Source organism: Trichomycterus rosablanca, chromosome 16 (genome assembly GCF_030014385.1).
Source record: "Trichomycterus rosablanca isolate fTriRos1 chromosome 16, fTriRos1.hap1, whole genome shotgun sequence".
Classification (NCBI taxonomy): Eukaryota; Metazoa; Chordata; class Actinopteri; order Siluriformes; family Trichomycteridae; genus Trichomycterus; species Trichomycterus rosablanca.
The window spans coordinates 25,539,867-25,566,391 of record NC_086003.1 but is presented as its reverse complement, the minus strand read 5'-3'; the positions used below and the strand labels follow the sequence as shown (position 1 = coordinate 25,566,391).

Sequence of the window (26,525 nt, the reverse complement as noted above, 5' to 3'; positions counted from 1 at the left end):
AATAGTAAAAAGCACTGGGGTGGATATTAAATAAATGCAGAAATATTGATGCCAATGCCATGTAACTGTTTCACTTTGCTGCTCAGCGGCACCTCTGCCCCTCCCCACCCGATTTAAGGGAAATGAAGTTCGGCAGCTGGAGGCAAACGGCGAAGCTGGAGAGGGGCAATGAAAATAGTTGTGTTATTAAAATGAGCCTGACCTTTTACTTCGGTGCCCTCCAGTCACGGTGCGGGAGCAGATCTAAAAGCTTGAGGCAGAACTCTTAGCCGGTCTCTGCACCTGAACACCCAGGAGAGGAAGTTCCTGAGAGGAAATGATACGCGGACGCCTTCAAAGCCGAAGGCATTCTTTCACTGCCTTTCATGCGGAGGGTTTAAAGAACAGGGAGGAAAGAACGGGGCGCATCTGTAGTGCGCTGCCGGAGACAAACAGGTGGAGCTTCCTCTTAACCATAGCTTCAGAAAAAAAATAGCTCTCCATGACTGGCTGTCCATCACCGAGAGAGCAGCGCCAACACTGGCAGCATGTAATTTGGACAGATGGACAGCCGGCATTAGACCACTTTTTTGTTGACTAGCAAGGTCAGACAGGAAAGTGGCGGTGGACAGAAGATTTGATGTATTTAGTGATGGGAAAGAGCTTTAAAATGGTGCAATACATCTCCCTACATTATCTGATGCCCTTTCCAGTTGACTGTTCTATTTGTAGGACAGTGTGCAGTAAGCGTATAGCCTGCACTACAGTTATTGCTTTTTATTTGGGTCTGAAGAAAAACAGATTGTTTATGGGGTCATGTAAACCAGATGATACACTCTAAAACATTTCTGCTTGAAGAAAACTGATTTTTATACTGTTTTAGACTGCAAGCTAAATAAATAAATATACACTACATGGCCAAAAGTATTTGGACACCTGCCCATGAGCTTATTGGATCTCATTTCAAACACACATGGTATTAAAATACAGTGACCTCTATGTGATCTTTTCAGCTATAACAACAGCCACTCTTCTGATAATGCCTCTCACGAGACTTTAAAGTATGCCTGTGGGAATTTGTGCCCATTTAGTCAAAAGAGCACTTGTATGTCCTGGTCAAAAAAGCCTCAATTGATGTTCCGGTTCATTCCAAAGCTGTTTAGTGAGGCCTCATAACTGGTGCAATTACGACCTCTGCTGGCTGAGTTGGGGAATAATGCTGATCAGGGTGTGACTCTCCGTGCACAAGGCTGATCCGCATATGAACTCACCTCGTGGAGGTGAAAAGATACAGTCGGCTACTGCTCATGTGTCGGGGGGGAAGCCAAGATTTTTTATTTATTATACAGGTTTATCAGGAACACCATCCACATCTAAAGTACAGGTAATAGATTTAGCTGATGATTGCAGGCATTCAATTACTGGATAGCGTAAAATGTAAAATTTTAGGTGATGATTTAAAATGAATGTAAGAAATAGAATTTTTGCATTTTATTTCTTGTCCCAATGTTTTGATTATTAGGGTTGTATAAAGTAGTGGGAAAAGCCTTAATGAAATACCTCAGAGACTGGATTGTGAGTAAAAAGGGCTTTTAATCTTGTCTGCAGAGAAGGATTACACTGACAGAGTCTCACACAGAGACTCTGTGAATGTGTTAACACAGGAAAAAAATAAACAACCTTGTATACTCCCTTCGGTGTCCTTGTAGGGCTGTGAGGATTCCACCATTAACAGAGATTTCATAGCTAGAACATAGGAACTGATCTAAACCAGCTAGAACTGGGTTTTGGACATCATACAATGCAATTACACCACGTACACTTCCGGTAACTTTCTATTGTAGCCGTATTCTTGGATTATTGGAGTATGACTGTTGGCAGTCATGCCCTACGCATATCTACATGTTCTAATTAGTAATTGATTATGTATTAACACTTCACGGTGGCTAAGTGGGTAGCACTGTCGCCTCACAGCTAAGGTCCTGGGTTTGATCCCCAGGTGGGGCGGTCCAGGTCCTTCCTGTGTGGAGTTTGCATGTTCTCCCCGTGTCTGCGTGGGTTTACTTCGGGTGCTCCAGTTTCCTCCCACAGTCCAAAGACGTTCAAGTGAGGTGAATTGGAGATACTAAGTTGTCCATGACTGTGTTCGATATAACCTTGTGTGAACCGATGAATCTTGTGTAATGAGTAACTACCGTTTATGTCATTAATGTAACCAAAGTGTAAAACATGAAGTTAAAATCCTAACAAACAAACAAAATGTTTTTTAAAGCTGTGTTTTATGAGAGCATGGCCGCTACATACCTTGTTAGCCGACTCGTCTAGTCATTTTAAAGAACCGGTTTAAATATTGATTCATTCCTGACACTGACATCCCTGCCGTCATTTCCAACAAGTGCTGTAGACCTTTCCGTTGCTGTCACCCTGCCAGACTCGACTGATCTGTTCTATCCTTCACCATTTGATCTGTTAAGATCTCCAAATTTCCCAGCTTGTGTCAACACAATCTGGAGCTAAACCCTATCCCTTTGAGTGTCGCTAAACAACAGCGCTCCATGCCTTTATGCTAATTTGTGATGCACACAGAGAAATCTGGCCAATTTACATTATCGGCCTGCTGTTAAAAATGAGGTTTTTTTCTGCGGCCCACACTGCTTTAAACACATGAAATCATCCATAATTGTATCGATGTCATTACTGTTTCTCACTGTAATCTCTTCCCGTAGTGTGTGTGAGGCTGGGCACACACAGCTTGCCAGAACAGGCACGTCACTTCAAGCTCCATTATGGAGAGAATATTAGATTTGGGGCTTTTGGAGAAGCTGTAGGCTTGGAGGCGAGCCAGATTTTGGCATGCAGCACATATCAGCCATTACAGTAGGCTATTACGAGACACGGAATACCTGCAAGGACATCAGGGCATGAATTAGCGCTTACCTATAGAAGAACCTGTCCGAAGAAGCTGTTCTTTCCAGTCTGGGCAAGCTATAATGAAGTTTTGAAAAAGGTCAGGAGATATTTATTTATATTTATACCAGAGTGTTTTTATTCCATATATACAGTAACATTTTATATACAACCCCAAATCAGAAAAAGTTGGGACAGTAGGGAAAATGCAAATAAAATAAAAACACAGATTTCCTTACATTTACTTTGACTTTTATTTGATTGCAGACAGGATAAACCTGAGATATTTCATGTTTTATCTGCTCAACTTCATTTCATTTGTTAATAAACATCCATTCATGCATTTCATGCCTGCAACACATTCCAAAAAAAGTTGGGACAGGGGCAGTTTAGGGCTAGTAATTGGGTGAAAAAACTAAATAATGATGCGATTTTAAACAGGTGATGTCAACAGGTGATTGTTGTGATCATGGGTTGGTACAAAAGCAGCATCCAGGAAAGGCTTTGATTGAGTCTTTCATGAGAAAAGATGATCAGAGGATCTCCAGTTTGTCAACAAAATGATTGAAATGTTTAAAAACAATGTACCTCAAAGAAAGATTGGAAGGGATTTGCATATTTCTCCCTCTACAGTGCATAATATCATTAAACCATTCAAGGAATCAGGAGGAATTTCAGTGCATAAAGGCCAAGGGTGCAAGCTTAAGCTGAACCCCCGTGATCTTCGAACCGCACTCAACAATAGCTGATATAACCACATGGGTGAGGGATTACTTTAACAAACCTTTGTCAAGCACTACAATACAGAGTTACATGCACAAATGCCACTTAATACTTTACTGTGCAAAAAAAAAGCCTTATGTTAACCATGTCCAGAAGCGGCGTCGACTTCTCTGGGCTTGGAGGTTTAACTCCTGTGCCCAACACCACCACCGTTGTCTTCATTTCCATGAGAGAACCAGGACCTCAAAGGTTTTGATTCTCATCTCAGATGCTTTATACATTCCTGATGGTTCAGTGTAGATAGAAATGTTGTTATCTAATGTGAACATTACTTTCAAAACATTTTTTAAATATTTTTAAAGCAGCAGAGTGGGGTGTACAGCTCCATGTGCCCAGTTCTCAAATAGTTATTGTCTGCATAGAGTCCATCCAATGAGTTTCCATAGAGTTTCTCCAATGGTCATAGTATCAGATTTTTTTCTGGTCACTGTATATTTATTTTTGGGTCATTTCGTAGTTTTATGTAGAGCGATGCAGTACTGCAGGACTCAAACAACCTACTAGTGTTACAGCAGGAGCCGGTCAAACCGCCAGTGCAAATGTGAGCCTGTAAATAATAAAAGACTTTGGGGAGATAATTGCACCGCAGCCAAAAATAGTTTTTAGAGGGGAAGAGGGAATTCTTACTGCATTTGTTTACTAATTAAGACGTTGCCCTATATTATTTATTAGCCAAATTACCTCTCCTATCATGTCTGATCACTAGAGTGGGTGAGGGCTAACATATGCTTTATCTGAGAATGAAGCCAGCCACTGCAGGCTATGGGCTTCCCGTTGCACCTGAAAAAAGGTGCTAAATACCTAAAGAGTAGAACAAGCCAGCTCCCAGCTTTTGGCCATGGATGGCTTGTGGTTTCTCAAGACTTGCTTTCTTGAGCTCCAGACGATAAGGCGACCATAGAGTGTTGTACCAGTCAGACGTGATTAAATACTTATGCCAATACTTCACACTACACGACTTTCCAAGTCATCAGGTCGCTGAACAGTTCACACTACACGACTGGATCTCTTGTAATCGGGAGTCTTTCAAGTCGGTGTGGCTTACACACTACACGACTGATCGACGATAGGGGGTTTCACACTACACCATCTATCACCAACTGGAATCGCAGGTGAGCTTCTCTGGTCTCTCGAACTACATTCTGTCATGCAAGAAGTGACGAGGGGTTTAATGATACCGTGTCCAAAAATGCACGTCAACAAGTAGCGAGCGATCAAAGTTTGTGCGCTGATGTGCAGCGTAAAATCAAGGAGAAAAAATAAATAAATCTGAGTGGATTTGGCTACACGACCAGCTTGGATTGTTCTGTAGTGAGTTGGAGATTAATAAATATTTTTGTTTTGTAGAGAACGATAAGGTCAGAAATACTGTATAAAACTTGTGTGTATGCTGATATATTCTGATATAAACTAGATTGTCCCCCTGTCCCACCTTTTTACAACTCCTCCCCTGCGTTTCCCCTCACACCGTATTTTGCGTTCTCATTGGCTGTTCGACATAGCACCCATCGCCAGTCGGGCAACTCAGATCCAGATATTTGACACTCGGTGAGCCGCTCGGCTCGAGTTGTTGAGTAGTTCACACATAGTGATCGAGAGCCTAGTTTCGATTGCCAAGCAAACGCAGGGTTGCTCCCAAGCCAGCAAATCTAGCACCGACCAGTCGGCGAGCGAAAATCAGGGCGAAAATCGTGTAGTGTGAATTTGGCATTACTGGCTTTAGTAATGCTGTCGGTCATGTCACAGTGCTCTTAAAACATTTAGAAGTAGATTTAGATCATTATTGCATGTGTGCAGGTGGAAGTTACACTCATCTCAGATTTATTACTGATAAGAAAATGCAGAAGGACACTGATGATCTTTTCATTAACGTCTCCACAATTACTGGTAAAAGAGTGAAGAAATAGTGAAGGTGTCCGAACTGCTCATTACTCTTATTATTCTCCTAGACCCCAGTTCTCAGCTGGGTTCCTCGTCCTTTGTCCCTGTCTAACTACTGATCCCTTGATCTTTTCCTGCTTAATGAAAGGCAAAGAAAAGCTCCTTTTTGTTTCTTATTCTCTTTCTTATGTTCTCTCCCTGCGCTCTCATTAGCACTATGTAAACACAGAGGCTGCTTTCTCCTTTCAGCACCTCGTGTCCTTCCCATACAAGCACTACCTGCTGAAATGGACCAATGGGGGGTGCTTATTAGTGTTTACCTACCTAAAAAGTAAATTTAGAGACAGCAGAAGCACACTTCTCCACTCTGCCAAATGTTAATGCCTTTATTAGCATCTAGCAAAAAAAAAGATTACCAGCGTGGATTTTATTTTAGTCCTAATGGTATGTTGATTAGGCGGGCAGTTTGGGAGGACTGGAATCATTTTGAACACCTAAACCTGTCGCTTCTGGGAAACAGGGGTGTTGTTATTTAGATCTGGCATCGTGATCATCCTGCATTACTGTCCTGGGTGGCATTCATGACCTTATACACATGATGTCATTGTTTGTGAGATGCTAAGTGTTGCTTGTGCTTGTCAGACGTCTTCATGAATATCAGAGCGTCTGTATCCAGTACACAGGCAGCAAGAAACCTAATCCCAGTCGGATTTGGAAAGGAGAAAGTTACCCCGGCCAGGAAGAAATGTACTTTTCATGTTGAATGCAGTGACCATGACAGAGAAGCATGGCTGACACGGGCCTTTTAAAGGACCCGACAGGCTAGCTGTCGCCAGCCACAGGAGAGCGGCGTACCCACGCTGGCCACAGACTTTAATAGATGAGGGAAAGGACAATAGTGGTGGAGCGTAAAGGTCAGCACTGACTGTTAACAAACTGGACAGGGGTATTGTCAGCTGGCACAACTGCTGGCGTCACCTCTTCTGTTGTTGCCAAATTCGTTGTGCCAACCAAAGCAGGCCTTGCAGTCAGGTGTGAATCAGGCTGGACAATTAAAAAAAAAAGTTTTAAACATAACCAGTGCTGTTAAAATGTTTGTTGTTTTTTTTTATTAACAGATAAACCAGAGGTGAAGATTGAGTTTCCGAAAGGCCTGACCAGAGAGGGAGAGAACCTGGAGCTGACATGCAGGGCCAAAGGCAAACCACAGTAAGAGTTTTTTTTATTCTTTGTTTATTATATTATATAATCACTATATTATTAGCTCTTCTATTAATAGCATTATAAGTAAATAATAAATGAAGCTGAGACATTGGTTGGCTCTTCTATAGGAGCCCATAGGAGTTCCTCATAACTGCTGTAATTATGACCTCTGCTGGCCATAGCAAGTAAATGAGCAACCAGTATCAGCCTCAGTCCGCCAAGCGCCTACACAGACACACGGAAGGAACAGTGGCTGAAACAGGGTTCCTCGTCACTGGGGCAATTACAACCTCTGCTGACCGGTTGAGACGCCTGCATGGGTGATACTGCGCTCTGTTAGACCTCAGCCCTCCTCAATCAGTGATGGGGTGGCATCAGTGAAGAGAGAGAGAGGGAGAGATAAGCTCCAATTGGCCAAAGCTCCATCTTTAATAATAAGCATTATCTAGGTGGCACAGCGGGATAATTCGCTTGCACACCAGCGCTGAGATTCTGAGCTCCCTGGTTGGAATCTCGGCTCTGCTACCGGTCAGCTGGGCGCCCTCTAACAGGCACAATTGGCCTTCAGTCTGCCTAGTGTAAAAGACCGGATTAAGGGGTGGGGTTATCAACTCTGTGTAAGGACCTTGGTTGCCCAGGGCACCTGTACAGAAAGTGGAGGAGCGCAGAGAGCTGGGCGTGGCTCTTCATACACAAAGCCGACCTCACACACAAATCCACTGAAGTATAGGTGAATAAGAAGGGCTTGGTGGACTGCACACGCATTAAAGAGAGTGTGTGTCTAGAAAAATGAACACCCCCTTGGATGCCGTCGGGGTCCCCAGCAGTGAATTGGCTGCACTAAATTGGGAGAAAAAGTGGTAAAATGCAAAAAACAACATTAGGACATAACCGCATCCTAGATGCACATGGACCAAACATAGGTTGTTGATTTAATATAAAGTAATTTGAATGTACAGTTCATGGATGGGTAATATGTGTTATGTGTTAGGGTGGCATGGTGGGTAGCACTGTCACCTCACAGCAAGAAGGTCCTGGGTTCGATCCCCAGGTGGGGCGGTCCGGGTCATTTTTGTGCAGAGTTTGCATGTTCTCCCCATGTCTGCGTGGGTTTCCTCTGGGAGCTTCGGTTTCCTCCCACAGTCCAAAAACATGCAGTCAGGTTAATTGGAGACACTGAATTGCCCTATAGGTGAATGGGTGTGTGTGTGTATGTCCTGTGATGGACTGGCGCCCCGTCCAGGGTGTTACTGTGTGCCTTGTGCCCATTGAAAAGCTGGGATAGGCTCCACCCTATGTGTTATGTGTTATAAAGATATTACGGGTCCCCAGCAGTGGTTGGCTATGCTAAATTGGGAGAAAAAGGGGTATATACCGGGGTATATACCACATAGGACATAACCGCATCCTAGATGTAAATGGACCAAACATAACTTGTTGATTTGATATAAAGGAATTGATATAAAGGCGTTCATGAATGGGTAATAGATCCTTTATGATAATAATTCAAAGTAAGTGAGAAACGGGAGGTGAACCATGGGTATATGCTGCCCCCCTGCATTGTTCCTAAATAAATAAAGCCAGTTCCTGTACTGTCTTTAAGATGCTGCATGAATGTGAATGTAGAGACAGACTCGAGCAGGCTGCACCTGTTGGTGCCTAGTAATTGTATGTTAATCAGCCCCGGGGAGCTGAAGCTCTGAGCCTAACTGTGATTAGCATGTGCATATTGAAGAGGAAGGCTGAAGCCAAATGATCATCGTCATCAATCATGGATTGTGTATCTTGGTCTAGTTACTTCTGCCCTGTAAAACATTGTCTCACATCCTGCAGCATCTTTAGGGTATAATAATAAAATACTGGATGTCATGACACTGCGTATGTGTCCAAGACTTCACCCCCGTTCATATGATAAAGATGAAAAAACATTATTACACTGAGATGAAAATGGAAAGTATTTTATTAAAAATTGAAAAACTGACCGCAGTTATTAATGTCGTATAACGTTAAGCTTGCTGCTCGGTCCCATTTGTATTCCGGCTCTAACCCCGAGTTCTCTGCAGCTCCTTCACTCCCTGTCCCTACTCTTTTTTCTCCTTCTTCTTCTTTTTACTTTTTCTAGGCCATTTCTCTCCCGCCTGCATCTTTATGCCACGCATGTGTATTTAAACTCTGATTCACACCCTCCCAGATCCAACCCGCACGGAATTCACTTGGCACTCGTCACGAAATGTCTGTTCCCCGTAGAAGCTGAAGATCAACTGTTATTGAACTTAAACCGATCTTTTGGTTTGAAACCCACGGCCCCCTCTCCGCCCGTTCCCTCGGCTTCTCTTTCTGTGTTTTCAAATAGAACTAGTTTAAACATCGGTGCTGGGATAAAACAACAAGAAAAACCTTCTTAGAAGCTCCCGGGAAATAACTAGGCTGCTGCGCTTACACCGAACCTTGCGAAGTAGTCTATAGGCTTTTAGTGGCTTTAGTTCAGGCTGCCCATCGCTGTGAAACTGAAAAAAGCTTTTGTGCTTCCAGTTTACAGGCGCTTTTAGAAGAGCAATGGATTAATGCTTTTAGCAGCAAAATAAATAAATAAATAACGATGACCCTTCTTTCTGCTGTTCTGTACATTATAAATGTTAGTTATATTTTTTGCATCACCTAAACTGTATCTCCAAAAACGCAACTTTTTAGAAGTTAAAAACTTGACAGTACCGGTGCAAACAAACCACAGATACAATTTAGATACAATTCAGCACAGAAATAAAAATATATCTTTATCAGGTCGTCAGTCCGTCGGTTTCATATGTTTCATAAGTTATCTGACTCACTCAGAAATCATGCTTTTTGCCGCTCAAGTGGCGCAGCGGTGAAAATGCGGGATTAAGCCGGATAGGGTCTCTTACCCATGACTAGTGCAATTACGATCTGCTGGCTAATTGATGGCGCCTGCACAGAGATGAGAAACGAGTGCTGTCAGGGTGTGTCTCTCCGTACACAACGCTGAGCTGCACTGCACTCGTCAAAGTGCAGGTGATAAAATGCATACGGCATGCTGCCCACGTGTCAGAGGGTGTGGGTTACCTTCGTTCTCCTCAATCAGAGCGAGGATTGGCATTGGTGGAGAGGAAGCATGACGCGATCGGGCAATTGGACGCGCCAACAAGGGAGAAAAAGGGGAGAAAATGCATAAAGAAAATATATTAAAAAAAAAAAAAAGAAATCATGCTTCTTTTAAATATTTTGATCTAATATTTTGCATCAATAAAGCACCAAAACACATACGATTATTTCATAGATCTATTAAGAAAACCTTTTAATACTGTGTTGTGCAGAAACATGACTGGGAAAAACTGTTCTAAATTACCATTTAAAACCTATAAATACCTGAAACAGTCAAGTTACCAGACAATATCTTTACTTAGTAAATAAAGTTATTGGCTGTAGCTACAAAAATGTTCAATTGTGTTAATAAATACAGTCCATGTAAACGCGTAGTCCATATAAATATCAGTTACAAATGTGTTTTTAAAAAAACTACCCTAACTACCTATCACAAATATAAATCATGTTTACAACCATGTAATTGAATAACCTGAATAAACTGTAGAGATGAAACATCACACAGCAAACAAGTTTTGCTTCTTTCTCAAACAGTACCGGAGGGAAGAAGGAGGAGATATGCGGTTTTGATGGACAGGTCTAGCAGCCAATGGAGATACTCGTTAAAGAGATTGCGTGATTTTTCATCTTTTCAAAGTCAAAGTGAACTTTATTGTCATTCACACTATACAACTAGGAGTACACAGCTGAACGAGATTGCTCCAAGCTCCAATGTGCATAACAAGAGCATATACAAGACAAAATATACGTTAAGTTTAAAAAAATATGTTATTTAAAAAATATATACGTTAAGTAAAAAATATTGCACAGACATTGTAGACAGACATAAAATACATGTTAAGTAAAGTAAAAAAAAAAAAAATATATATATATATATATATATATATACACATTAAGTCAAAAAATATTGCACTGAGGTAATTGTTATTGCACCGTGTTACTGTAAACATGCCACCGGTGAAGTAATAAATAAAATAAAATGCCTGGTGTTAAATACTGAGTTATTGCACAGAATAAAAGAGTAGCAGTTGGTAATTTTTTTCATTGGTCATTTTTATATTCGCTGCCAGATTTATACCCACAGTCAACACATGTAATAAGGTGAAAACCACTAAAAGTGGAGATACATGTTTTTTATCGGACAGCGACGATATGCTGGTCACTTTTGGACCAGTGAACTTTCTTTAGTTGTACAATTAATTAAACCAACAATCAACGTAATTACTTTTTTTTTAATTTTCTATTTTTTCAACCTTTTCCCCCCAATTTTCTCCTCTAATCTAGTCATATCCAATTACCCTGATTGCATCCTCCACTGATTCAACCCTCCACATACGATGTATTCAAAAACCCAGCTCTGATGTGCTAGCGTATTTTACGGCTGCGCCACCTGAGCGGCCAACATAATTACTTTAAGTATTATTTCATTAAAGTATGTGTTACCATCAGGCGCTCAGATGGCACAGCAGTAAAAAGTGCTAGCCCACCACCACTGAGATCCAGTGTTTGAATCTTAGTGGTGCAATTGGCCAGTCGGCCATCCACACAGACATGACTGGCTATGTCTGGGAAGGAAGGGTGACCAAACAGCCTAGCCAATGGGATGTGCACTTAACAAAAAGGAGGGTTGTGTTGGAAAGGGCATCTGGCAAAAAAAGGTACCACATCAAAATGATCTGCTATGGCAACACCTAAATATAGGAGGAATACAGGAGCCGCCACAAAAAGAAGTAAAATATGTGCTACCAACCCTCAGTCACTGTATCCATTAATCGGGTTTGTTCTCCTCAGACCTCAGCAGGTGAACTGGATAAAGGTGGACGACGACGTGCCATCACACGCCGTTATCTCCGGCGCAGATCTCTACATTGAAAATCTCAACAAATCCTACAACGGTACTTACCGCTGCGTGGCCTCCAACTCGGTGGGTGAATCCTTCGACGATTACACCCTCTACGTGTACGGTGAGTCCTCGAAGCTCGGCACACCTCCCTCACCCCGACTAACCGTCACTCCTCCCGAACGCAGGTCAATAAATGTGATCTCAGTGACATTTCCTTCTCTTTAGGATATCACACTGCAATCTGGTGGTGTTTCTCTCTGAGCTCAGTCTGCGCTAAGCCTGTGGAGAAATGACTCACATCTGTATTTAGATTGCAATAATCGACCTCAATTTAAAAGGATTTGTGTTTTGCAGAGAGTCATTAAGTGGTGAGCTATAGCAGTATTTACCACACACAGCTGTGCTGGTTACAAAAAAAAAGGGAAAAGTGGCACACTTATCAGAGACCATCTGCAGCTGTTCATTCTTTTCTGCATTTATTTAGTTTGCCTACATTTTTATAATAATAACTGTTATGAGGAAGGAAGTACGACAATCACTTGGCAGCAGTTGAAGTTTGTGCGGTTTTCCACTTATCCTTAAGGTAGGGTGGGACTGTGGCTTGGTTGGTAGCACTGTCATTTGTTTGGATGCTCTCCCCGTGTCTGTGAGGGTTTCCTCCCCGGTGGCCGTGACTGTTTGACATTAAACTGGAACTAATGAATCTTATATAACCTGTAACTAGCTGTCCTGTCATAAGTGGAACCAAAGTGTAAAACGTGACCTTAAAATCCTAATGTTTGTTATGAGGAAGGAAGTACGACAGTCACTTGGCAGCAGATGAAGTTTGTGCAGTTTTCTACTTATTCTCAAGGTAGGGCGGCACTGTGGCTTGGTTGGTAGCACTGTCACCTCACAGCGAGAAGGTCCTGGGTTTGATTCCCAGATTAAGCCCTGTGGGTCCTTTCTGTGTGGAGTTTGGATGTTCTCCACGTGTCTGTGTGGGTTTTCCTTCCACGGTGGCCGTGACAGTATTTGACATTAAACTGGAACTAATGAATCTTGTATGACCTGTAACTAGCTGTCCTGTCATGAGTGGAACCAAAGTGTAAAGCATGACCTTAAAATCGTAATAATATTTAAAAAAAAACAGACTTTTATTGGGTGGTTTGTGAAATTCCTTTCTTTACTTCGTTCTTCGCACTTTCTTTGCTTTACTCCTTCACAAGCTTCAAGGCTTTACGAGGCTAATGTTATTTGCAAATAATAGAGTACAAACTGCATGCCTACATTATTACAAACAACCCTGGATTGTAATTTGTATTTGTAAGCTTTATTTAATGTATTTTCCTGTTTTAAATTTACTGTTATTTAGAAAATGTACAGTCGCAAAAAACTCTGTAAACTTACTGGATTTACTTAAATTACTCAAGTTTATCTGCCTAATGAAAGGAAGGTCACTGAAAAGTGAAAATGCGAGAAGTTGAGGAAGTGAAAGTGGATGAGTTTTAATACTTGCCGTGGAGTATAGGAAGTAATAAAGGATAGATGGATGGATGGATGGATGGATGGATGGATGGATGGATGGATGGATGGATGGATGGATGGATGGATGGATGGATGGATAGATAGATAGATAGATAGATAGATAGATAGATAGATAGATAGATAGATAGATCCAGAGGGGAATGAATTCAATGAAATTGAATTATTGAATATTAAAGGGTGTGAAAGAGAGGTGAACAATGTTACAGAGTGCAGGCATGGTGTAGAGGGGCAGAAGTCATTTGTGATAGAAGGGTACTTACTTTTTTGGAAGTGGTGACTCTGACCAAAAGACCAGACATGGAGCTGGAGGTGGTGGAGATAAAGATGCTGCAATTCTCATTTGCTGTGATGAGGATGGACAAGACTAGAAACGATTTTATTAGAGGGACGTTGCAGGTAGGATGTTTTAGGGACAGTTAGGGAGGAGAGATTGAAACTGAGCATGTGCAGAGGAGGGATGAGAGTTATATAGGGAAAGGGACGATGATAATGGAGCCACCAAAGAGGAGGTTTACAGACGCACTAAGGTCGCTGGAAAGTGAAGAAGCAAAAAGTTGAGGTGGTAAAAGTAGATGACTTTTAATACTTTCCACAGAGTGTACAAAGTAATAAAGGGTGTGGTAGAGAGGTAAATAATGTTAGAGAGTGCAGGAAGGGTGGGGTGGGAAAGTAGTGAGGCCTGCTATGTTGTACAGCTTGGAAGTGGTGGCACTGACCAAAAGACCAGAGATGGAGCTGCAGTTGGTAGAGATAAAGATGTTGCAATTCTCATTTGCAGTGACTAGGATGGACAAGACTAAGAACGATTTTATTAGAGGAACAGCGCAGGTAGGATGTTTCAGAAACAGTTAGGGAGGAGAGATTGAAACTGTCTGAGCATGTGCAGAGGAGAGATGAGAGTTATATGGGGAGAAGGATGACGATGATGGAGTCGCCAAAGAGGAGGTTTACAGATGCACTGAGGGAGGACATGCAGATGTTTGGTGTGAGCAGGATGTTCCGGACAGGGCAAGATAAGGAAAGGGAGAAATGATCTCATGTGGTGACTCCTAATGGGAGCAGCTGAAAGATGAAGAAGAGGACACCCTTTAATTAAGGTTAATTAATTCATGTTTCCTGTAGATGCTGATCAGACTTATACAAGACATTTCAGTCTATTTTGGGATTTCTTTGCCAAACAACCCCTTCAAAACTGCTCCAGCATCTTATTTAGAACTAAACTTAGGACTCTTATTTGGCCATTTCTGTTGTTTGTGTGTTTTAGCTCACTGTCATGTTGCATCACCCTTCTATTAGGCTTCAGATATAATGTTTGTTATGAGGAAGGAAGTACGACAGTCACTTGGCAGCAGATGAAGTTTGTGCAGTTTTCTACTTATTCTCAAGGTAGGGCGGCACTGTGGCTTGGTTGGTAGCACTGTTACCTTACAGCGAGAAGATCCTGGGTTTGATTCCCAGATTAAGCGGTTTTTCCTCCATTATTAAAGGCTGTCCAAGTCCTGAGGCAGCAAACAGCTTTAAGCCGTGATGCTCCCTTCACCACACCTTACAGCTGGAATGTAGTTTTGGTGTCACCATGTCTGATTCAAGTCTGTAAACCTACTGTATTTACTTAAATTACTTAAGTTATCCACCTAATAAAAGGAAGGGCGCTAAAAAAGTGAAGTTGCGAGAAGTCCAGGTGGTGAAAGTGGGTAAGTTTAAATACTTTCTGTGGATTATACAAAGTAATAGGTGAATAATGTTAGAGAGTGCAGGCAGGGTAGGGTGGGTGGTGTAGAGTGGCAGGGTGGCAGGAGTGATTTTTTTTTTTTTAATTTATTTATTTATTAATGCATTTTCTCCCATTTTCTCCTGGTTTAGCGTAGTCAGTTTGTCTTGCACTGCTGGGGATCCTTAGTTGCATTCGAGCAGGGTATATTGCTGACCTGTTCGCAGACCTTAGCGGATCCTTTTTTTCGCCCATGCCTGTATCTGCTAATCAGGGTCCTTGCACAGTGTTTGAAGACCGCACCCACATAGTCCGGTCATCCCACCCTAGCAGACTCGGTGGCCAATTAGTGTCTGCTGCAGGCATTGCCAATTATGCCCACTAGATGACACCCAGCCGACCGCTGGCAACGCCGAGTTTCAAACCGAGGAGTTCAGAATCTCGGCGCTGGGGTGCTAGTGGAATATCCCGCTGTGCCACCTGGGCATCGGTAATAGTGATTTTTAACATTGTCAACATTGATTTACTGTGTTCATTTTGCTTTTTAATGTGTTCTAATTGTATTACGTTTACATTTACATTTTCGGCATTTAGCAGACGCTTTTATCCAAAGCAACTTACAGTACTGTGACAGTATATTATCTACCAAATAAGACAGTGTCTTATATTAATTTTTGCTCCCAAAGATGCGCTAGGTCTTATTTTCAGGGGATGTCTTATTTTTGAAGAAGAATTCACATTTATTGTTGAACAAAAAAAAAAGAACATTTATTATATACTGTATATATACTGTATATATACTGTATATATATATATATATATATATACTAAGCCACTTGTACAGCAGGGACGGTATTACAGATTCCGGCCACCAGGGGGAGCTCACCACAGCACACTCGTACAGCACAGCAGGGACAGCGTACGGTCCAAACAAAAACTTTGCTAGGTCTTACTTTCGGGGGAGGCCTTATATTTAGCAATTCAGCAACACCTCTACTAGGTCTTATTTTCAGGGGATGTCTTATTTTCGGGGAAACACGGTAAGCAATTGAGGGTTAAGGGCCTTGTTAAAAGGCCAAACATTTGCAACCTAGCAGTAGTGGGGCTTGAACCAGCCATCTTTGGATTACCAGTCCAGTACCTTAACCACTAGGCCACAACCATCCCTCTGCTAAACCTGTCTCCACTTTTAGGGCAGATCAGTCGCCAAAATAGCAAACTAAAAGCTATAAGCAATTTTGGAATTTAGTGAAAATGACATGTACATATAGAGTTGAATAGAATGTGTCATAGATAAAAACACTACATGTATTTATTAACTGGCGACTGTGTTCAGTGTAGCATAGTCAGACATCTGGCTCGATTTGGCTTGTTCCAAAATCTAATCCCAAAATGGTGTCGAATGTGCCAGTGATTGCGCCAGGCTTTTCACACTTTTTCTCTCACGAGAAGCTTGGCAGTCGCTGCAGGTGAAGAATTCACAAGCGCCCGGCCTGTAGAAGAGCGTAGAGGGAAATACACCCGGCATGCTCGAGTCTCACTCAGGCCGAGACAAGATCAACAGCCTTATTAAAATCAGCGTGAGCCATAACGAAGCCCTGTCTGGTCGCCCGATGGCTTTGATGTCTGCCACCGTTTTTAATATGTACTGTAATTCAGCCGTGTATCTTGTCCTAGCATTAGAATTGCTAATGCGGCGAGCCTGGAAGCTGGGACCGGCCTGTCAGCGCTTAATCTTGCGTCATGTTCCTCTGACATCCGCGCTCAGCCTCCCACCTGAAGACAGTGTGTTAACAGAGCGCTCTGACACCCTTCAGTATTCAACAAGCAGCTCATGCGCGTTCATAAAGACGAGCATCGGTGACGTCTTTGTAGTCGTATAATTGCTCTTCTCTTTTAACATGATGACATCTGCTTATTACAAACACGAGTCCTGCCATGTTCCAGGCTCCGCTGCCGTGGCCTGCCATCGACCATAGTAGAGAATTTGGTTAAAGAAAGGCAGAAATGCGTGGCTGTTTCTTTTTTTATTTAAATAACGTAATAAAATGGCTGTTTAGCAAGTTGACACATTTTTACACATTCATTCAGAAACTTGTTAGCTTAGCAGAACAGTAACTGTTGAAGTATTGACACACTAATGAGCCAAAACTTTAGGACCACCCTCAAAAATGTGCAGGGCAGTGCCTGTTTCTTAACTCTTGTGCATGTGAGGGTCAGGGTTACTGACACAGCACACAGTGCTTACAGATAGCCTTGGTGAGGGCCAACCAACAGGTCCAGGGATGACCTGTTGGGCGGCCCAGGCTCTTTGATGCCGGAGGGCATGAAGGCTGTGGTGTCTGGTAGAGATATTAGATGGGTGATTTAGAGTAAACAAAACCGTGAATGACTTCTTTAATTGGAATTGTATTTTTTACATTAACTGGTACATTGTCCCTTTTTGTGTAAATATGTGAGTGAGTGAGTGAGTGAGTGAGTGAGTGAGACAGAGACTGTATCGTCAGGATCTTTACATTTACATTTGTGGCATTTAGCTGACGCTTTTATCCAAAGCGACTTAAGCCTGGCAACTGTGGGGCTTGAACCAGCAACCTTCCGATAACTAGCCGCTGAGCTACCACTGCTACTCAGTATGTGACTGATAGGGTGGATGTGTGAATAAATAAGTCAATGAATCACTTAGTGAGTGAGTCATTTAGTGAGTGACTCAGTAGGTGAGTCATTTTGTGAGTGACTCATTGAGTGACTCAGCAAGACAATGAGTGAGTGAAGACAGTGTGCGAGTGAGTCATTAAGTGGGTAGGAGGCACGGTGGCTCGGTGGGTAGCACTGTCGCCTCACAGCAAGAAGGTCCTGGGTTCGATCCCCAGGTGGGGCGGTCCAGGTCCTTTCTGTGCAGAGTTTGCATGTTCTCCCCGTGTCTGTGTGGGTTTCCTCCGGGAGTCCACAAACATGCAGTCAGTTTAATTGGAGACACTGAATTGCCATGTACGTGAATAAATGTGTGTGTGTGTGTGTGTGTCTGCCCTGCGATGGACTGGCGCCCCAGGGTGTTACTGTGTGCCTTGCGCCCAATGAAAAGCTGGGATAGGCTCCAGCACCCCCTGCCCCCCCGCGACCCTAATTGGATAAGCGGTTAAGAAAGTGAGTGAGTGAGTCAGTAAGTGGGTTGGTGAGGGGGTTAGTAAGTATGAGTCAGTAAGTGGGTTGGTGAGGGGGTTAGTAAGTATGAGTCAGTAAGTGGGTTGGTGAGGGGGTTAGTAAGTATGAGTCAGTAAGTGGGTTGGTGAGGGGGTTAGTAAGTGACTCATTAAGTGACTCAGCAAGACAGTGAGTGAGTGAGTGAAGTCAGTGTGCGAGTGAGTCATTAAGTGGGTGGGTGAGTGGATTAGTAAGTATGAGTCGGTGAGGGGGTTAGTGAGTGAGTTAGTATGTGAGTTAGTAAGTGGGTTAGTTTGTGACCTTTTGGCTGGGATACCTAAACCATACTATTGTCTAAAGATAAACGAAAAACAAATGAATCGATTACCATGCAGGTGAAACCATAATTAATACCCAAACTTGATGTTAGCAGGAGCTACAATGACAGGTTACCGCTACATTTCTAACTGCAGTGCAGTGCAGTTTTTCTGATGTCAATTCCACTTTAGCTTGTTTCAGTAGGAGATGCAAAGTGCAGGTTTCCTGGGTGAATGTGGCTAAACGTGTTTGTTCCCAACTACTGAGAAGCTAAGTGATGAAGAACACTCAGAGGGGAGCTGGTGCTAAAGCAGTTATGAGTGGGGAAACCACATTCTCTAAGACACATTTTCAGAGCCCCAGTCCTGGAGGGCAATAAGAGGCAGCATACAGGGCTGTAACTAGTTTACGGCACAACGCTAACCTAATAGAGACTAGCTTTCACCTCGAAGGCCCCAGCCTCTTTTTATTGCGCCTTTCCTCCTCTGCTTGTCGACCTCATTCTCGCTGCCTCTCTGTAACACTTCCTATAGCGCTTAGAGTGCTTTCCTCTGTCGTCCCACAACCGCTCGTGAGAAATCGATCACCGCACATGGATGTGAGACACAGCCGAACTCGACGGGGAATGGATTTTGCACTGTTGGTCTGCGTACAATACAGTCCTGGTTGCAGAAACGAGCTTCATATGTCTTTGTAAATGCCACAGAGTGACACAAACAAAACGCTCTGATTGATAACAGACTACCTCACTGAGCTAATTGTACCACATGTTCAGCATCTAATTTGAAGCAAACAAGAAAGTGCACTCCTTCACTCCTACAAACAACAAACTGCTTAAATATCCGCAGGAAAAAACAAGATCTGCAGTCCTGCCCGAGTGAGCCAAATCCCATCACTGTGTCATTATAATGAAGCCGTAAATTTCCCCTGCCCGACGCTCTCCCTCCATTCTTACGGCTCTGCGCACTTTCATTACATTTGAACAGCCGATATTTCCCTCGCAATTTGTTGCAGTTGTGACACTTGCATTTAAAAGTCAGATTTCGACAATACATCTTGGCTGCTGTCAAACATGGCTTCGGTACTTTAGCTTTCAAAAAATCAGCCATCTGGAAATGCAAATTTAGAGTATCGCACTCTGTAATACGACAGGCTAAAATGCCAAAGCTTGGCAAGTTTCAAGTATGTCAGATTAGTTTAACCTAGAAAACAGTGAACCAGGGGGGGTTTAAGCTGCTTATCAGCACTTCTTGACATTGTTAGTAGTTTAGGTGCTTTAAAATTAGATCTAAACAATTTCTCATTATTGGTAACGACAGGTCTTACTGTCTTTGTACAAAGGAAAATAATAATAATTAAAAAAATATTTGCAAATCTGACTTTTAGTCAAATAAAAATAGTACAATGTGACGTAAGGCTGGCAACTGTGGGGCTTGAACCAGTAACCTTCCGATTGCTAGTCGCTGAGCTACTGCTGCTACTCAATAAGTGACTGAGAGGGTGAATGTGTGAATAAATAAGTCCATAAATCAATAAGTGAGTGAGTCATTTAGTGAGTGACTCAGTAGGTGAGTCATTTAGTGAGTGACTCAGTAAGTGACTCAGTAAGACAGTGAATGATTGAGTGAGTGAGTGAAGTTAGTGTGCGAGTGAGTCATTTAGTGAGTGACTCAGTAGGTGAGTCATTTAGTGAGTGACTTAGTGAGTCATTTAGTGAGTGACTCAGTAAGTGACTCAGCAAGACAGTGAGTGAGTTAGTGCGTGAGTGAAGTTAGTGTGCGAGTGAGTCATATAGTGGGTAGGTAAGTGGATTAGTAAGTATGAGTCAGTAAGTGGGTTGGTGAGGGGATTAGTGAGTGAGATTCAGTCAAATAAAAATAGTACAATGTTTTTATTGTTACAGATAAATTAACGTTGTTTTGTGTATTTATAAACCTTTTCTAAACTTAATTGCTGCAACACATTAAAAAAAACGAGGACTTGTTTTAATTTAACACTTCAGCTGCTCAACAGCCTGGGGTCTCCATTGCATGGTCTCCACTGGGAGATAGGTCTGGACCGCAGGCAGACCAGTCTAGCACCTGCACACTTTTACTGCTGTCATGCTGTGGTAATGAAGAACATGCCTTAGCTTTGTCCTGATGAAACAAGCAGAGATAAACAAAATAAAATGTCAACATCGTCAACAAGTTCTCAAAAGAGCAAACTCCACCAGCATTGAGTCCTTGATCCTCAAGGCCCAGCTTCGCTGGACGGGTCATTAAATCCGTATGGAGGACACTCGCATGCCACGGCAGGTTCTGTATAGCGCCCTCTCCAAAGGCCAAAGATCTAGAGGTTGCCCGAGAAAACGCTACAAGGACTCCATCAAGGACAGCCTGAAATACGCCGACATACCACCCAATAAACCAGAGACCTGTGCAGCAGATAGACAAACCTGGCAAGGCATAGTCAAAAAAGCTGTCAAGGTCTTTGAAGAAGGTCGTCAAAAGCATATTGTCCTAGTGAAAGAAAAGCGCAAGGCTGCACCACCAGCCTCACCAACTGCCACCTTTCCCTGCCCCCATTGCCCCAGGGTGTGCACATCCAGGATTGGCCTGCTGAGCCACATTTGAATTAATAGAGATATCGTTATGCACAGCTGACATCATCGAGATCGATGGTCAACCGAGAGACCAATGCCACTGGTACTACCAGACACTCATACTTACTACAGATACTGGCTTTTAAACTTTGCACTGGAAACAGTCGAATTTAAAAGGTGCCCTCATCAGACCACAGCTGATATTGAACTTGAGAAGTAGGTGGCATTTCTGGGTGATATTGATATTTGGCTTCTGCTTTGTTTAATTAGGTCTAAAACTGCAGTGCTGTGAAAAAGTAGCTGCCCCCTTACTAATTTCTTCTATTTTTGCAAATATATGTATTCAGCTTACTAAAATTTCACCAAGAACGCATCAACGACTTATCCAAAAGGTCACAAAACAATTCTGATGAACATCTAAAGAACGGCAGGCCTCTCTTGCCTCAGTTAAGGTCAAGGTACACGATTCCACAATAAGAAAGTCACTGGGCGAAAATGGCATCCATGGGAGATCTGCAGGGTGCAAACCACTGCTGACCAAAAAGAGCACAAAAGCTCGTCAGTTTTCTGCTTTTTCTGCGTTTTATATTTTTATTACTAGTTTTTATTAGTATTTATTCATTTATTGGATCGGGTTTGTATATGCAAGTGACTAAACAACAAACCTGTTTTCCACAACATCTTTTTGGGGATGATGACGTAATAAGCCAATTGGTCCAAACGCCATCCTATCATGACTGGGGTCTTGAATGCTTCACTTTGTTGTGAAACCCCACCATAAAATAGCTTGACAGCTGTTGTTATTATTATTTATTTTTATAATGGGGGCGGCACTGTGGCTCAGTGTGTTTGACATTAAACTTGTGAACCGATGAATCATGTGTAGTGAGTAACTACCTGTCCTGTCATGAATGTAACCAAAGTGTAAAACATGACTTTAAAATCCTGATAAATAAATATTATTATAATGGCTGAATTGCACTGGAAGGAGTTTGAGCCTTTTTTGTTAGCCCTCAAGGCTAACAGAATACATATCTAAATTTCTCACACTTTGTTGAGTCATTGTTTAAAGAGGCAAAATATTGTGACTGTTCAGCACTGAAACAGCAATAAATCATGTATTATTAGAATAGTGAGACGTTTAGCCTTATTAGCAGTGATCCAGTGAATCTGGAGCTGTTAATCAAAGCTTCTTGACATTATCAGCTGTTAAGTGATTATTTTGGGCTTGTGAATTGGTTCAGAACAATGTTCGATTATGAAGGATGACACATCTAGGCATGTTGTTCTAAATGCAAGTGATTGAGGAGGCATCACTCATTGTTTTGTAACATCATCTTTGGAATGGCAGCAGGCATGATAAGTCTAATTTTAGATTGTTTTCCTCGAGAACGTACAGAGAGCGGCAAGCTGTCGCGTCACAAAAACAAACCATGAGCAAAACGTTCACAGTAGCTATACTGCTAAATTTGACTTGCCGCTCTACTACCCTTCATTAGTATTGTCAATGAGTCATCACTTAATATATGGATGCTTAACCTTGGTACCAGTGATCCAGTGGATTTGGAGCTTCTAATCAAGTCTGCTTGACATTGTCAGCAGTTCAAGTGCATTTCTGTGCTGATGATTCGGTTCAAAAGAATATTAAATGATGATGGATGACACGTCGAACCATGTACGCTTGTGCAACCAACTGATGAGGCATCACCCATTCTTCTGTAACATCCACTTTGGAATGACAGCAGGTATGATGAGCCTGATTGTTGACTATTAACTTCCAGGATGTGCAGAGATGAACTGACTTGTTCTGAATGTTGACCTCAAGCTTATCCACTCTTGGAACTGACCTGTCAGTACTTTTATTAACATGTAGGCTTCCAGGCTAGTGTATATGCTTTTTCATTATTAGCCTTGTCATTGAGTCATCATTTGATAGGCCAGATTATAGTGCAGCATTAGTAACAATAAACCAGTGGATTCAGAGCTTCTAATCAGAGCTGATTGACCTTATCAGCAGTTCAAGTGATTTCCTGTGCTGCTGAATTGGTTCCATGTTCTATATGCGAACAATTGAGGAAGCAACACCCATTGTTTGTACCATCCTTTGTAGAATGACTGAGTGTGATAAGCCGGACTGGTTTTCTACAGGATGTGTAGACACATACCAGCTCATTGCAAAAACATGAAACATGGATTATGAGCCAATAGTTTGACAACATAGGTTTAAAGACCACATAATGACGTAGTCTACTACACCTAGCTGATCTGCTGTAAATATGATATTAACCTGCCTGTCTTTGAGTTATGACTTATCAGAACCTTGGTAGCAATGAACCAGTGGTTTTGAAGCTGCCAATCTTGGTATTATCAGTTCCTCAATGGATTTCTTATGGCTCAAAAATGTTTTATTATGATGAATGGCACAAAGTGGGGCACACCACTATACTTGTTTCTACACTCACTGTCCATTTTATCAGCTCCACTTACCATATAGAAGCACCTTGTAGTTATACATTTACTGACTGTAGTCCATCTGTTTCTCTGCATGCTTTGTTAGCCCCCTTTCATGCTGTTCTTCAAAGCTCAGGACTCTCCCAGGACCACTACAGAGCAGGTATTATTTAGGTGGTGGATCATTCTCAGCACTGCAGTGACACTGACATGGTGGTGGTGTGTTAGTGTGTGTTGTGCTGGTATGAGTGGATCAGACACAGCTGCACTGATGGAGTTTTTAAACACCTCACTGTCACTGCTGGACTGAGAATCGTCCACCAACCAAAAATATCCAGCCAACAGCGCCCCGTAGGCAGCATCCTGTGACCACTGATGAAGGTCTAGAAGATGATCAACTCAAACAGCAGCAATAGATGAGCGATTGTCTATGACTTTACATCTACAATGTGTCTAATAGAGTGGACAGTGAGTGGACACGGTATTTAAAAACTCCAGCAGCGCTGCTGTGTCTGATCCACTCATACCAGCACAACACACACTAACACACCACCACCATGTCAGTGTCACTGCAGTGCTGAGAATGATCCACCATCTAAATAATACCTGCTCTGTGGTGGTCCTGTGGGGGTCCTGACCATTGCAGAACAGGGTGAAAGCAGGTATGTAGAGAAACAGATTCACCTCAGTCAGTAATTGTAGAACTACAAAGTGCTTCTATATGGTAAGTGGAGCTGATAAAATGGACAGCGATTGTAAAAACAATGTTATGGCTGATCAGTGTATATCTATGGGTGTTTGAATCAGTCCAGCAGATCTCAAGGAAGACGAGCATCAAGGCTCTTTTCTGTACCTGCACCCAAATGGTGGAACGAAGTTCCTGTCCGTTCGTACATTTGAGTCTCTAACCGTCTTCAAAATACGATGAAAGACTTTCATCACCTCTTTACAAAGTTTTTTTATTAACTTTCTATAGCATCTTTTTTTTTAAAAACACTTTGTTCTGACAGGGTTTCAGCAGATTTGTATCCTTGGACTGTTGTCTACGTAAACTAGAGTAGTAAGTCGCTCTGGATAAGAGCGTCTACTAAATTCGTGACAGGACAGGTAGATACAGGTTACTCATTATTCATCAGTTCAAGTTCAATGTCAAACACCAACATGTTAGTGCTACCTACTGAGCCACCTGAGGTTCATTATAAGGTGTGACACTGTAAGCATGTATTTTACTCACATGCTATTAAGGAGACATTAACTAGCACCCAGATTGTCAACTGTAAGCCTAAGATATGCACACATCTCATTATATAAGCAGAAGGACGATTATAAAACTAGATCCTGTACATCCCAAAACCCTTTACTTCATCTAAACGACCCACTGATGCAACCTACTTGTAAACATTCTCATTAACGTGTACGGCTCCTGCTTCTCGAAACGTCGGTTGAGGTGCTGTATGCTCTACTTTTTCATCATTAGCCTTGTCATAGTGTTGTCGCTTAATAGGCCAGAGGGGACTCATCAGTCTCTTGTCACCGTGTGCAACCAGCAGATTGGGCGGGTGCTGAGTTTTTGTGGAGCGCCTGTTGGCCTTGTCCCACCCCTCCCTTCCTTCTCTCTGTCTTTTCATTTTTAAGCCAGAGAAGACTCCCTGCATCCCATTCATCTCACTCTGCTTGCTAGAATCATTAACAGGGGCGGACTCTCCAGCCCTTCCTTCATTAGCCTTTAATTGGAGTCAATCACTCCAGGGTTCCTGTCAATGCAGGGTTTGACTGTACTCATTGTTATTTTACGCCATTCCCTCACTCCCATCGATTCCAAAAGGCAGGAGGAATGCACATAGCTAATTGAATTTACTCCTCTTATACTGAGCAAATGTGCTACCTCTGGCACTTATTGATATAATGTCTCTCTATTTTGCCAAAAACAGATGGGATGAATTTGTCTGCATATGCCTCTATCTGTCTCTGCCACAGGAAGGTACGCTGAGCCAAATAGGTTGTGTTTATTTCTTTTCCGAGGTGTGCAATAGAAGGTCGGAGAATGAGTTTTTTTTTTTCAGTGCTTAGAGCCCTGAAGCATCTAAACCATTGCAGTATTTGTTGAGATTAGGTTTTGTCCTTTCCTTCTGAGCAAAAGCCCTCTTCAAACAAGCATACAAAGCCACTGCACAAGGTGGCTGTGGGGCAAATTAACAGCACTTTACTCTCCTAAGGCTCCTGCACTTATAAATTTACCTGGATGTTAACCGCTAATTAACTGGGAATGTGATGTGTAATGTGTGTTCGTACGCCAAAGGTCCAAACCCAAGAAATTTGATGTGGTCGTTTATGAGTCCTGGAAATTCATTGGTGGGTCATGTGTGAACAACAGACAAGGTATTACTAAGTAAAACTGCTGACATGTATTAAGTTGACCCATTTAAATACATTTACACAGTGAAATGACAAAGGTCAAAGACAGCCAGCTAAAGAAATTGGAGTCATTTACAAACATATTATCTTTTATGAGAAAAAACAAATGAATGGTAGAATAGTTGATGCATTTGTAGTATGATTGTGACATGACCAATATGTATTTGTGTGTTACCCAAAGATAATATAGGGATAATAATATAAGGACAGTGGTAGCCTAGTGAGTAGAGCTATGGACTATCAACTAAAAGATTAAGAGTTCGAATCCCAGCCTGCCATGTAGCCACTGTTGGGCCTTGAGCAAGACCCTTAACTGAACCAGCTTGAGCAAGACCCTTAACTGAACCAGCTTGTACTGAACACTTGTATATGTACACCGATCAGCCATAACATTAAAACCACCTCCTGGTTTCTACACTCCATTTTATCAGCTCCACTTCTTATATAAAAGCACTTTGTAGTCCTACAATTACTGACTGTAGTCCATCTGTTTCTCTACAAACTTTTTTAGCCTGCTTTCACCCTGTTCTTCAATGGTCAGGACCACCACAGAGCAGGTATTATTTAGGTGGTGGATCATTCTCAGCACTGCAGTGACACTGACATGGTGGTGGTGTGTTAGTGTGTGTTGTGCTGGTATGAGTGGATCAGACACAGCA

The 26,525-nt window shown here is 42.3% G+C and overlaps 1 protein-coding gene across 5 annotated transcripts in view; it reads left to right on the top strand.

Moving 5' to 3' along the window:
- cadm1a (cell adhesion molecule 1a) overlaps nt 1–26,525 on the top strand; it is a 457,331-nt gene that overhangs the window by 368,560 nt on the left and 62,246 nt on the right. For all 5 annotated transcript variants that reach the window (XM_063011201.1, XM_063011204.1, XM_063011203.1 and 2 more), the window contains 2 exons: nt 6,669–6,759; nt 11,665–11,837. In XM_063011201.1, coding sequence (XP_062867271.1) covers nt 6,669–6,759; nt 11,665–11,837 — 264 coding nt within the window. The remainder of the gene's footprint in view (nt 1–6,668; nt 6,760–11,664; nt 11,838–26,525) is intronic.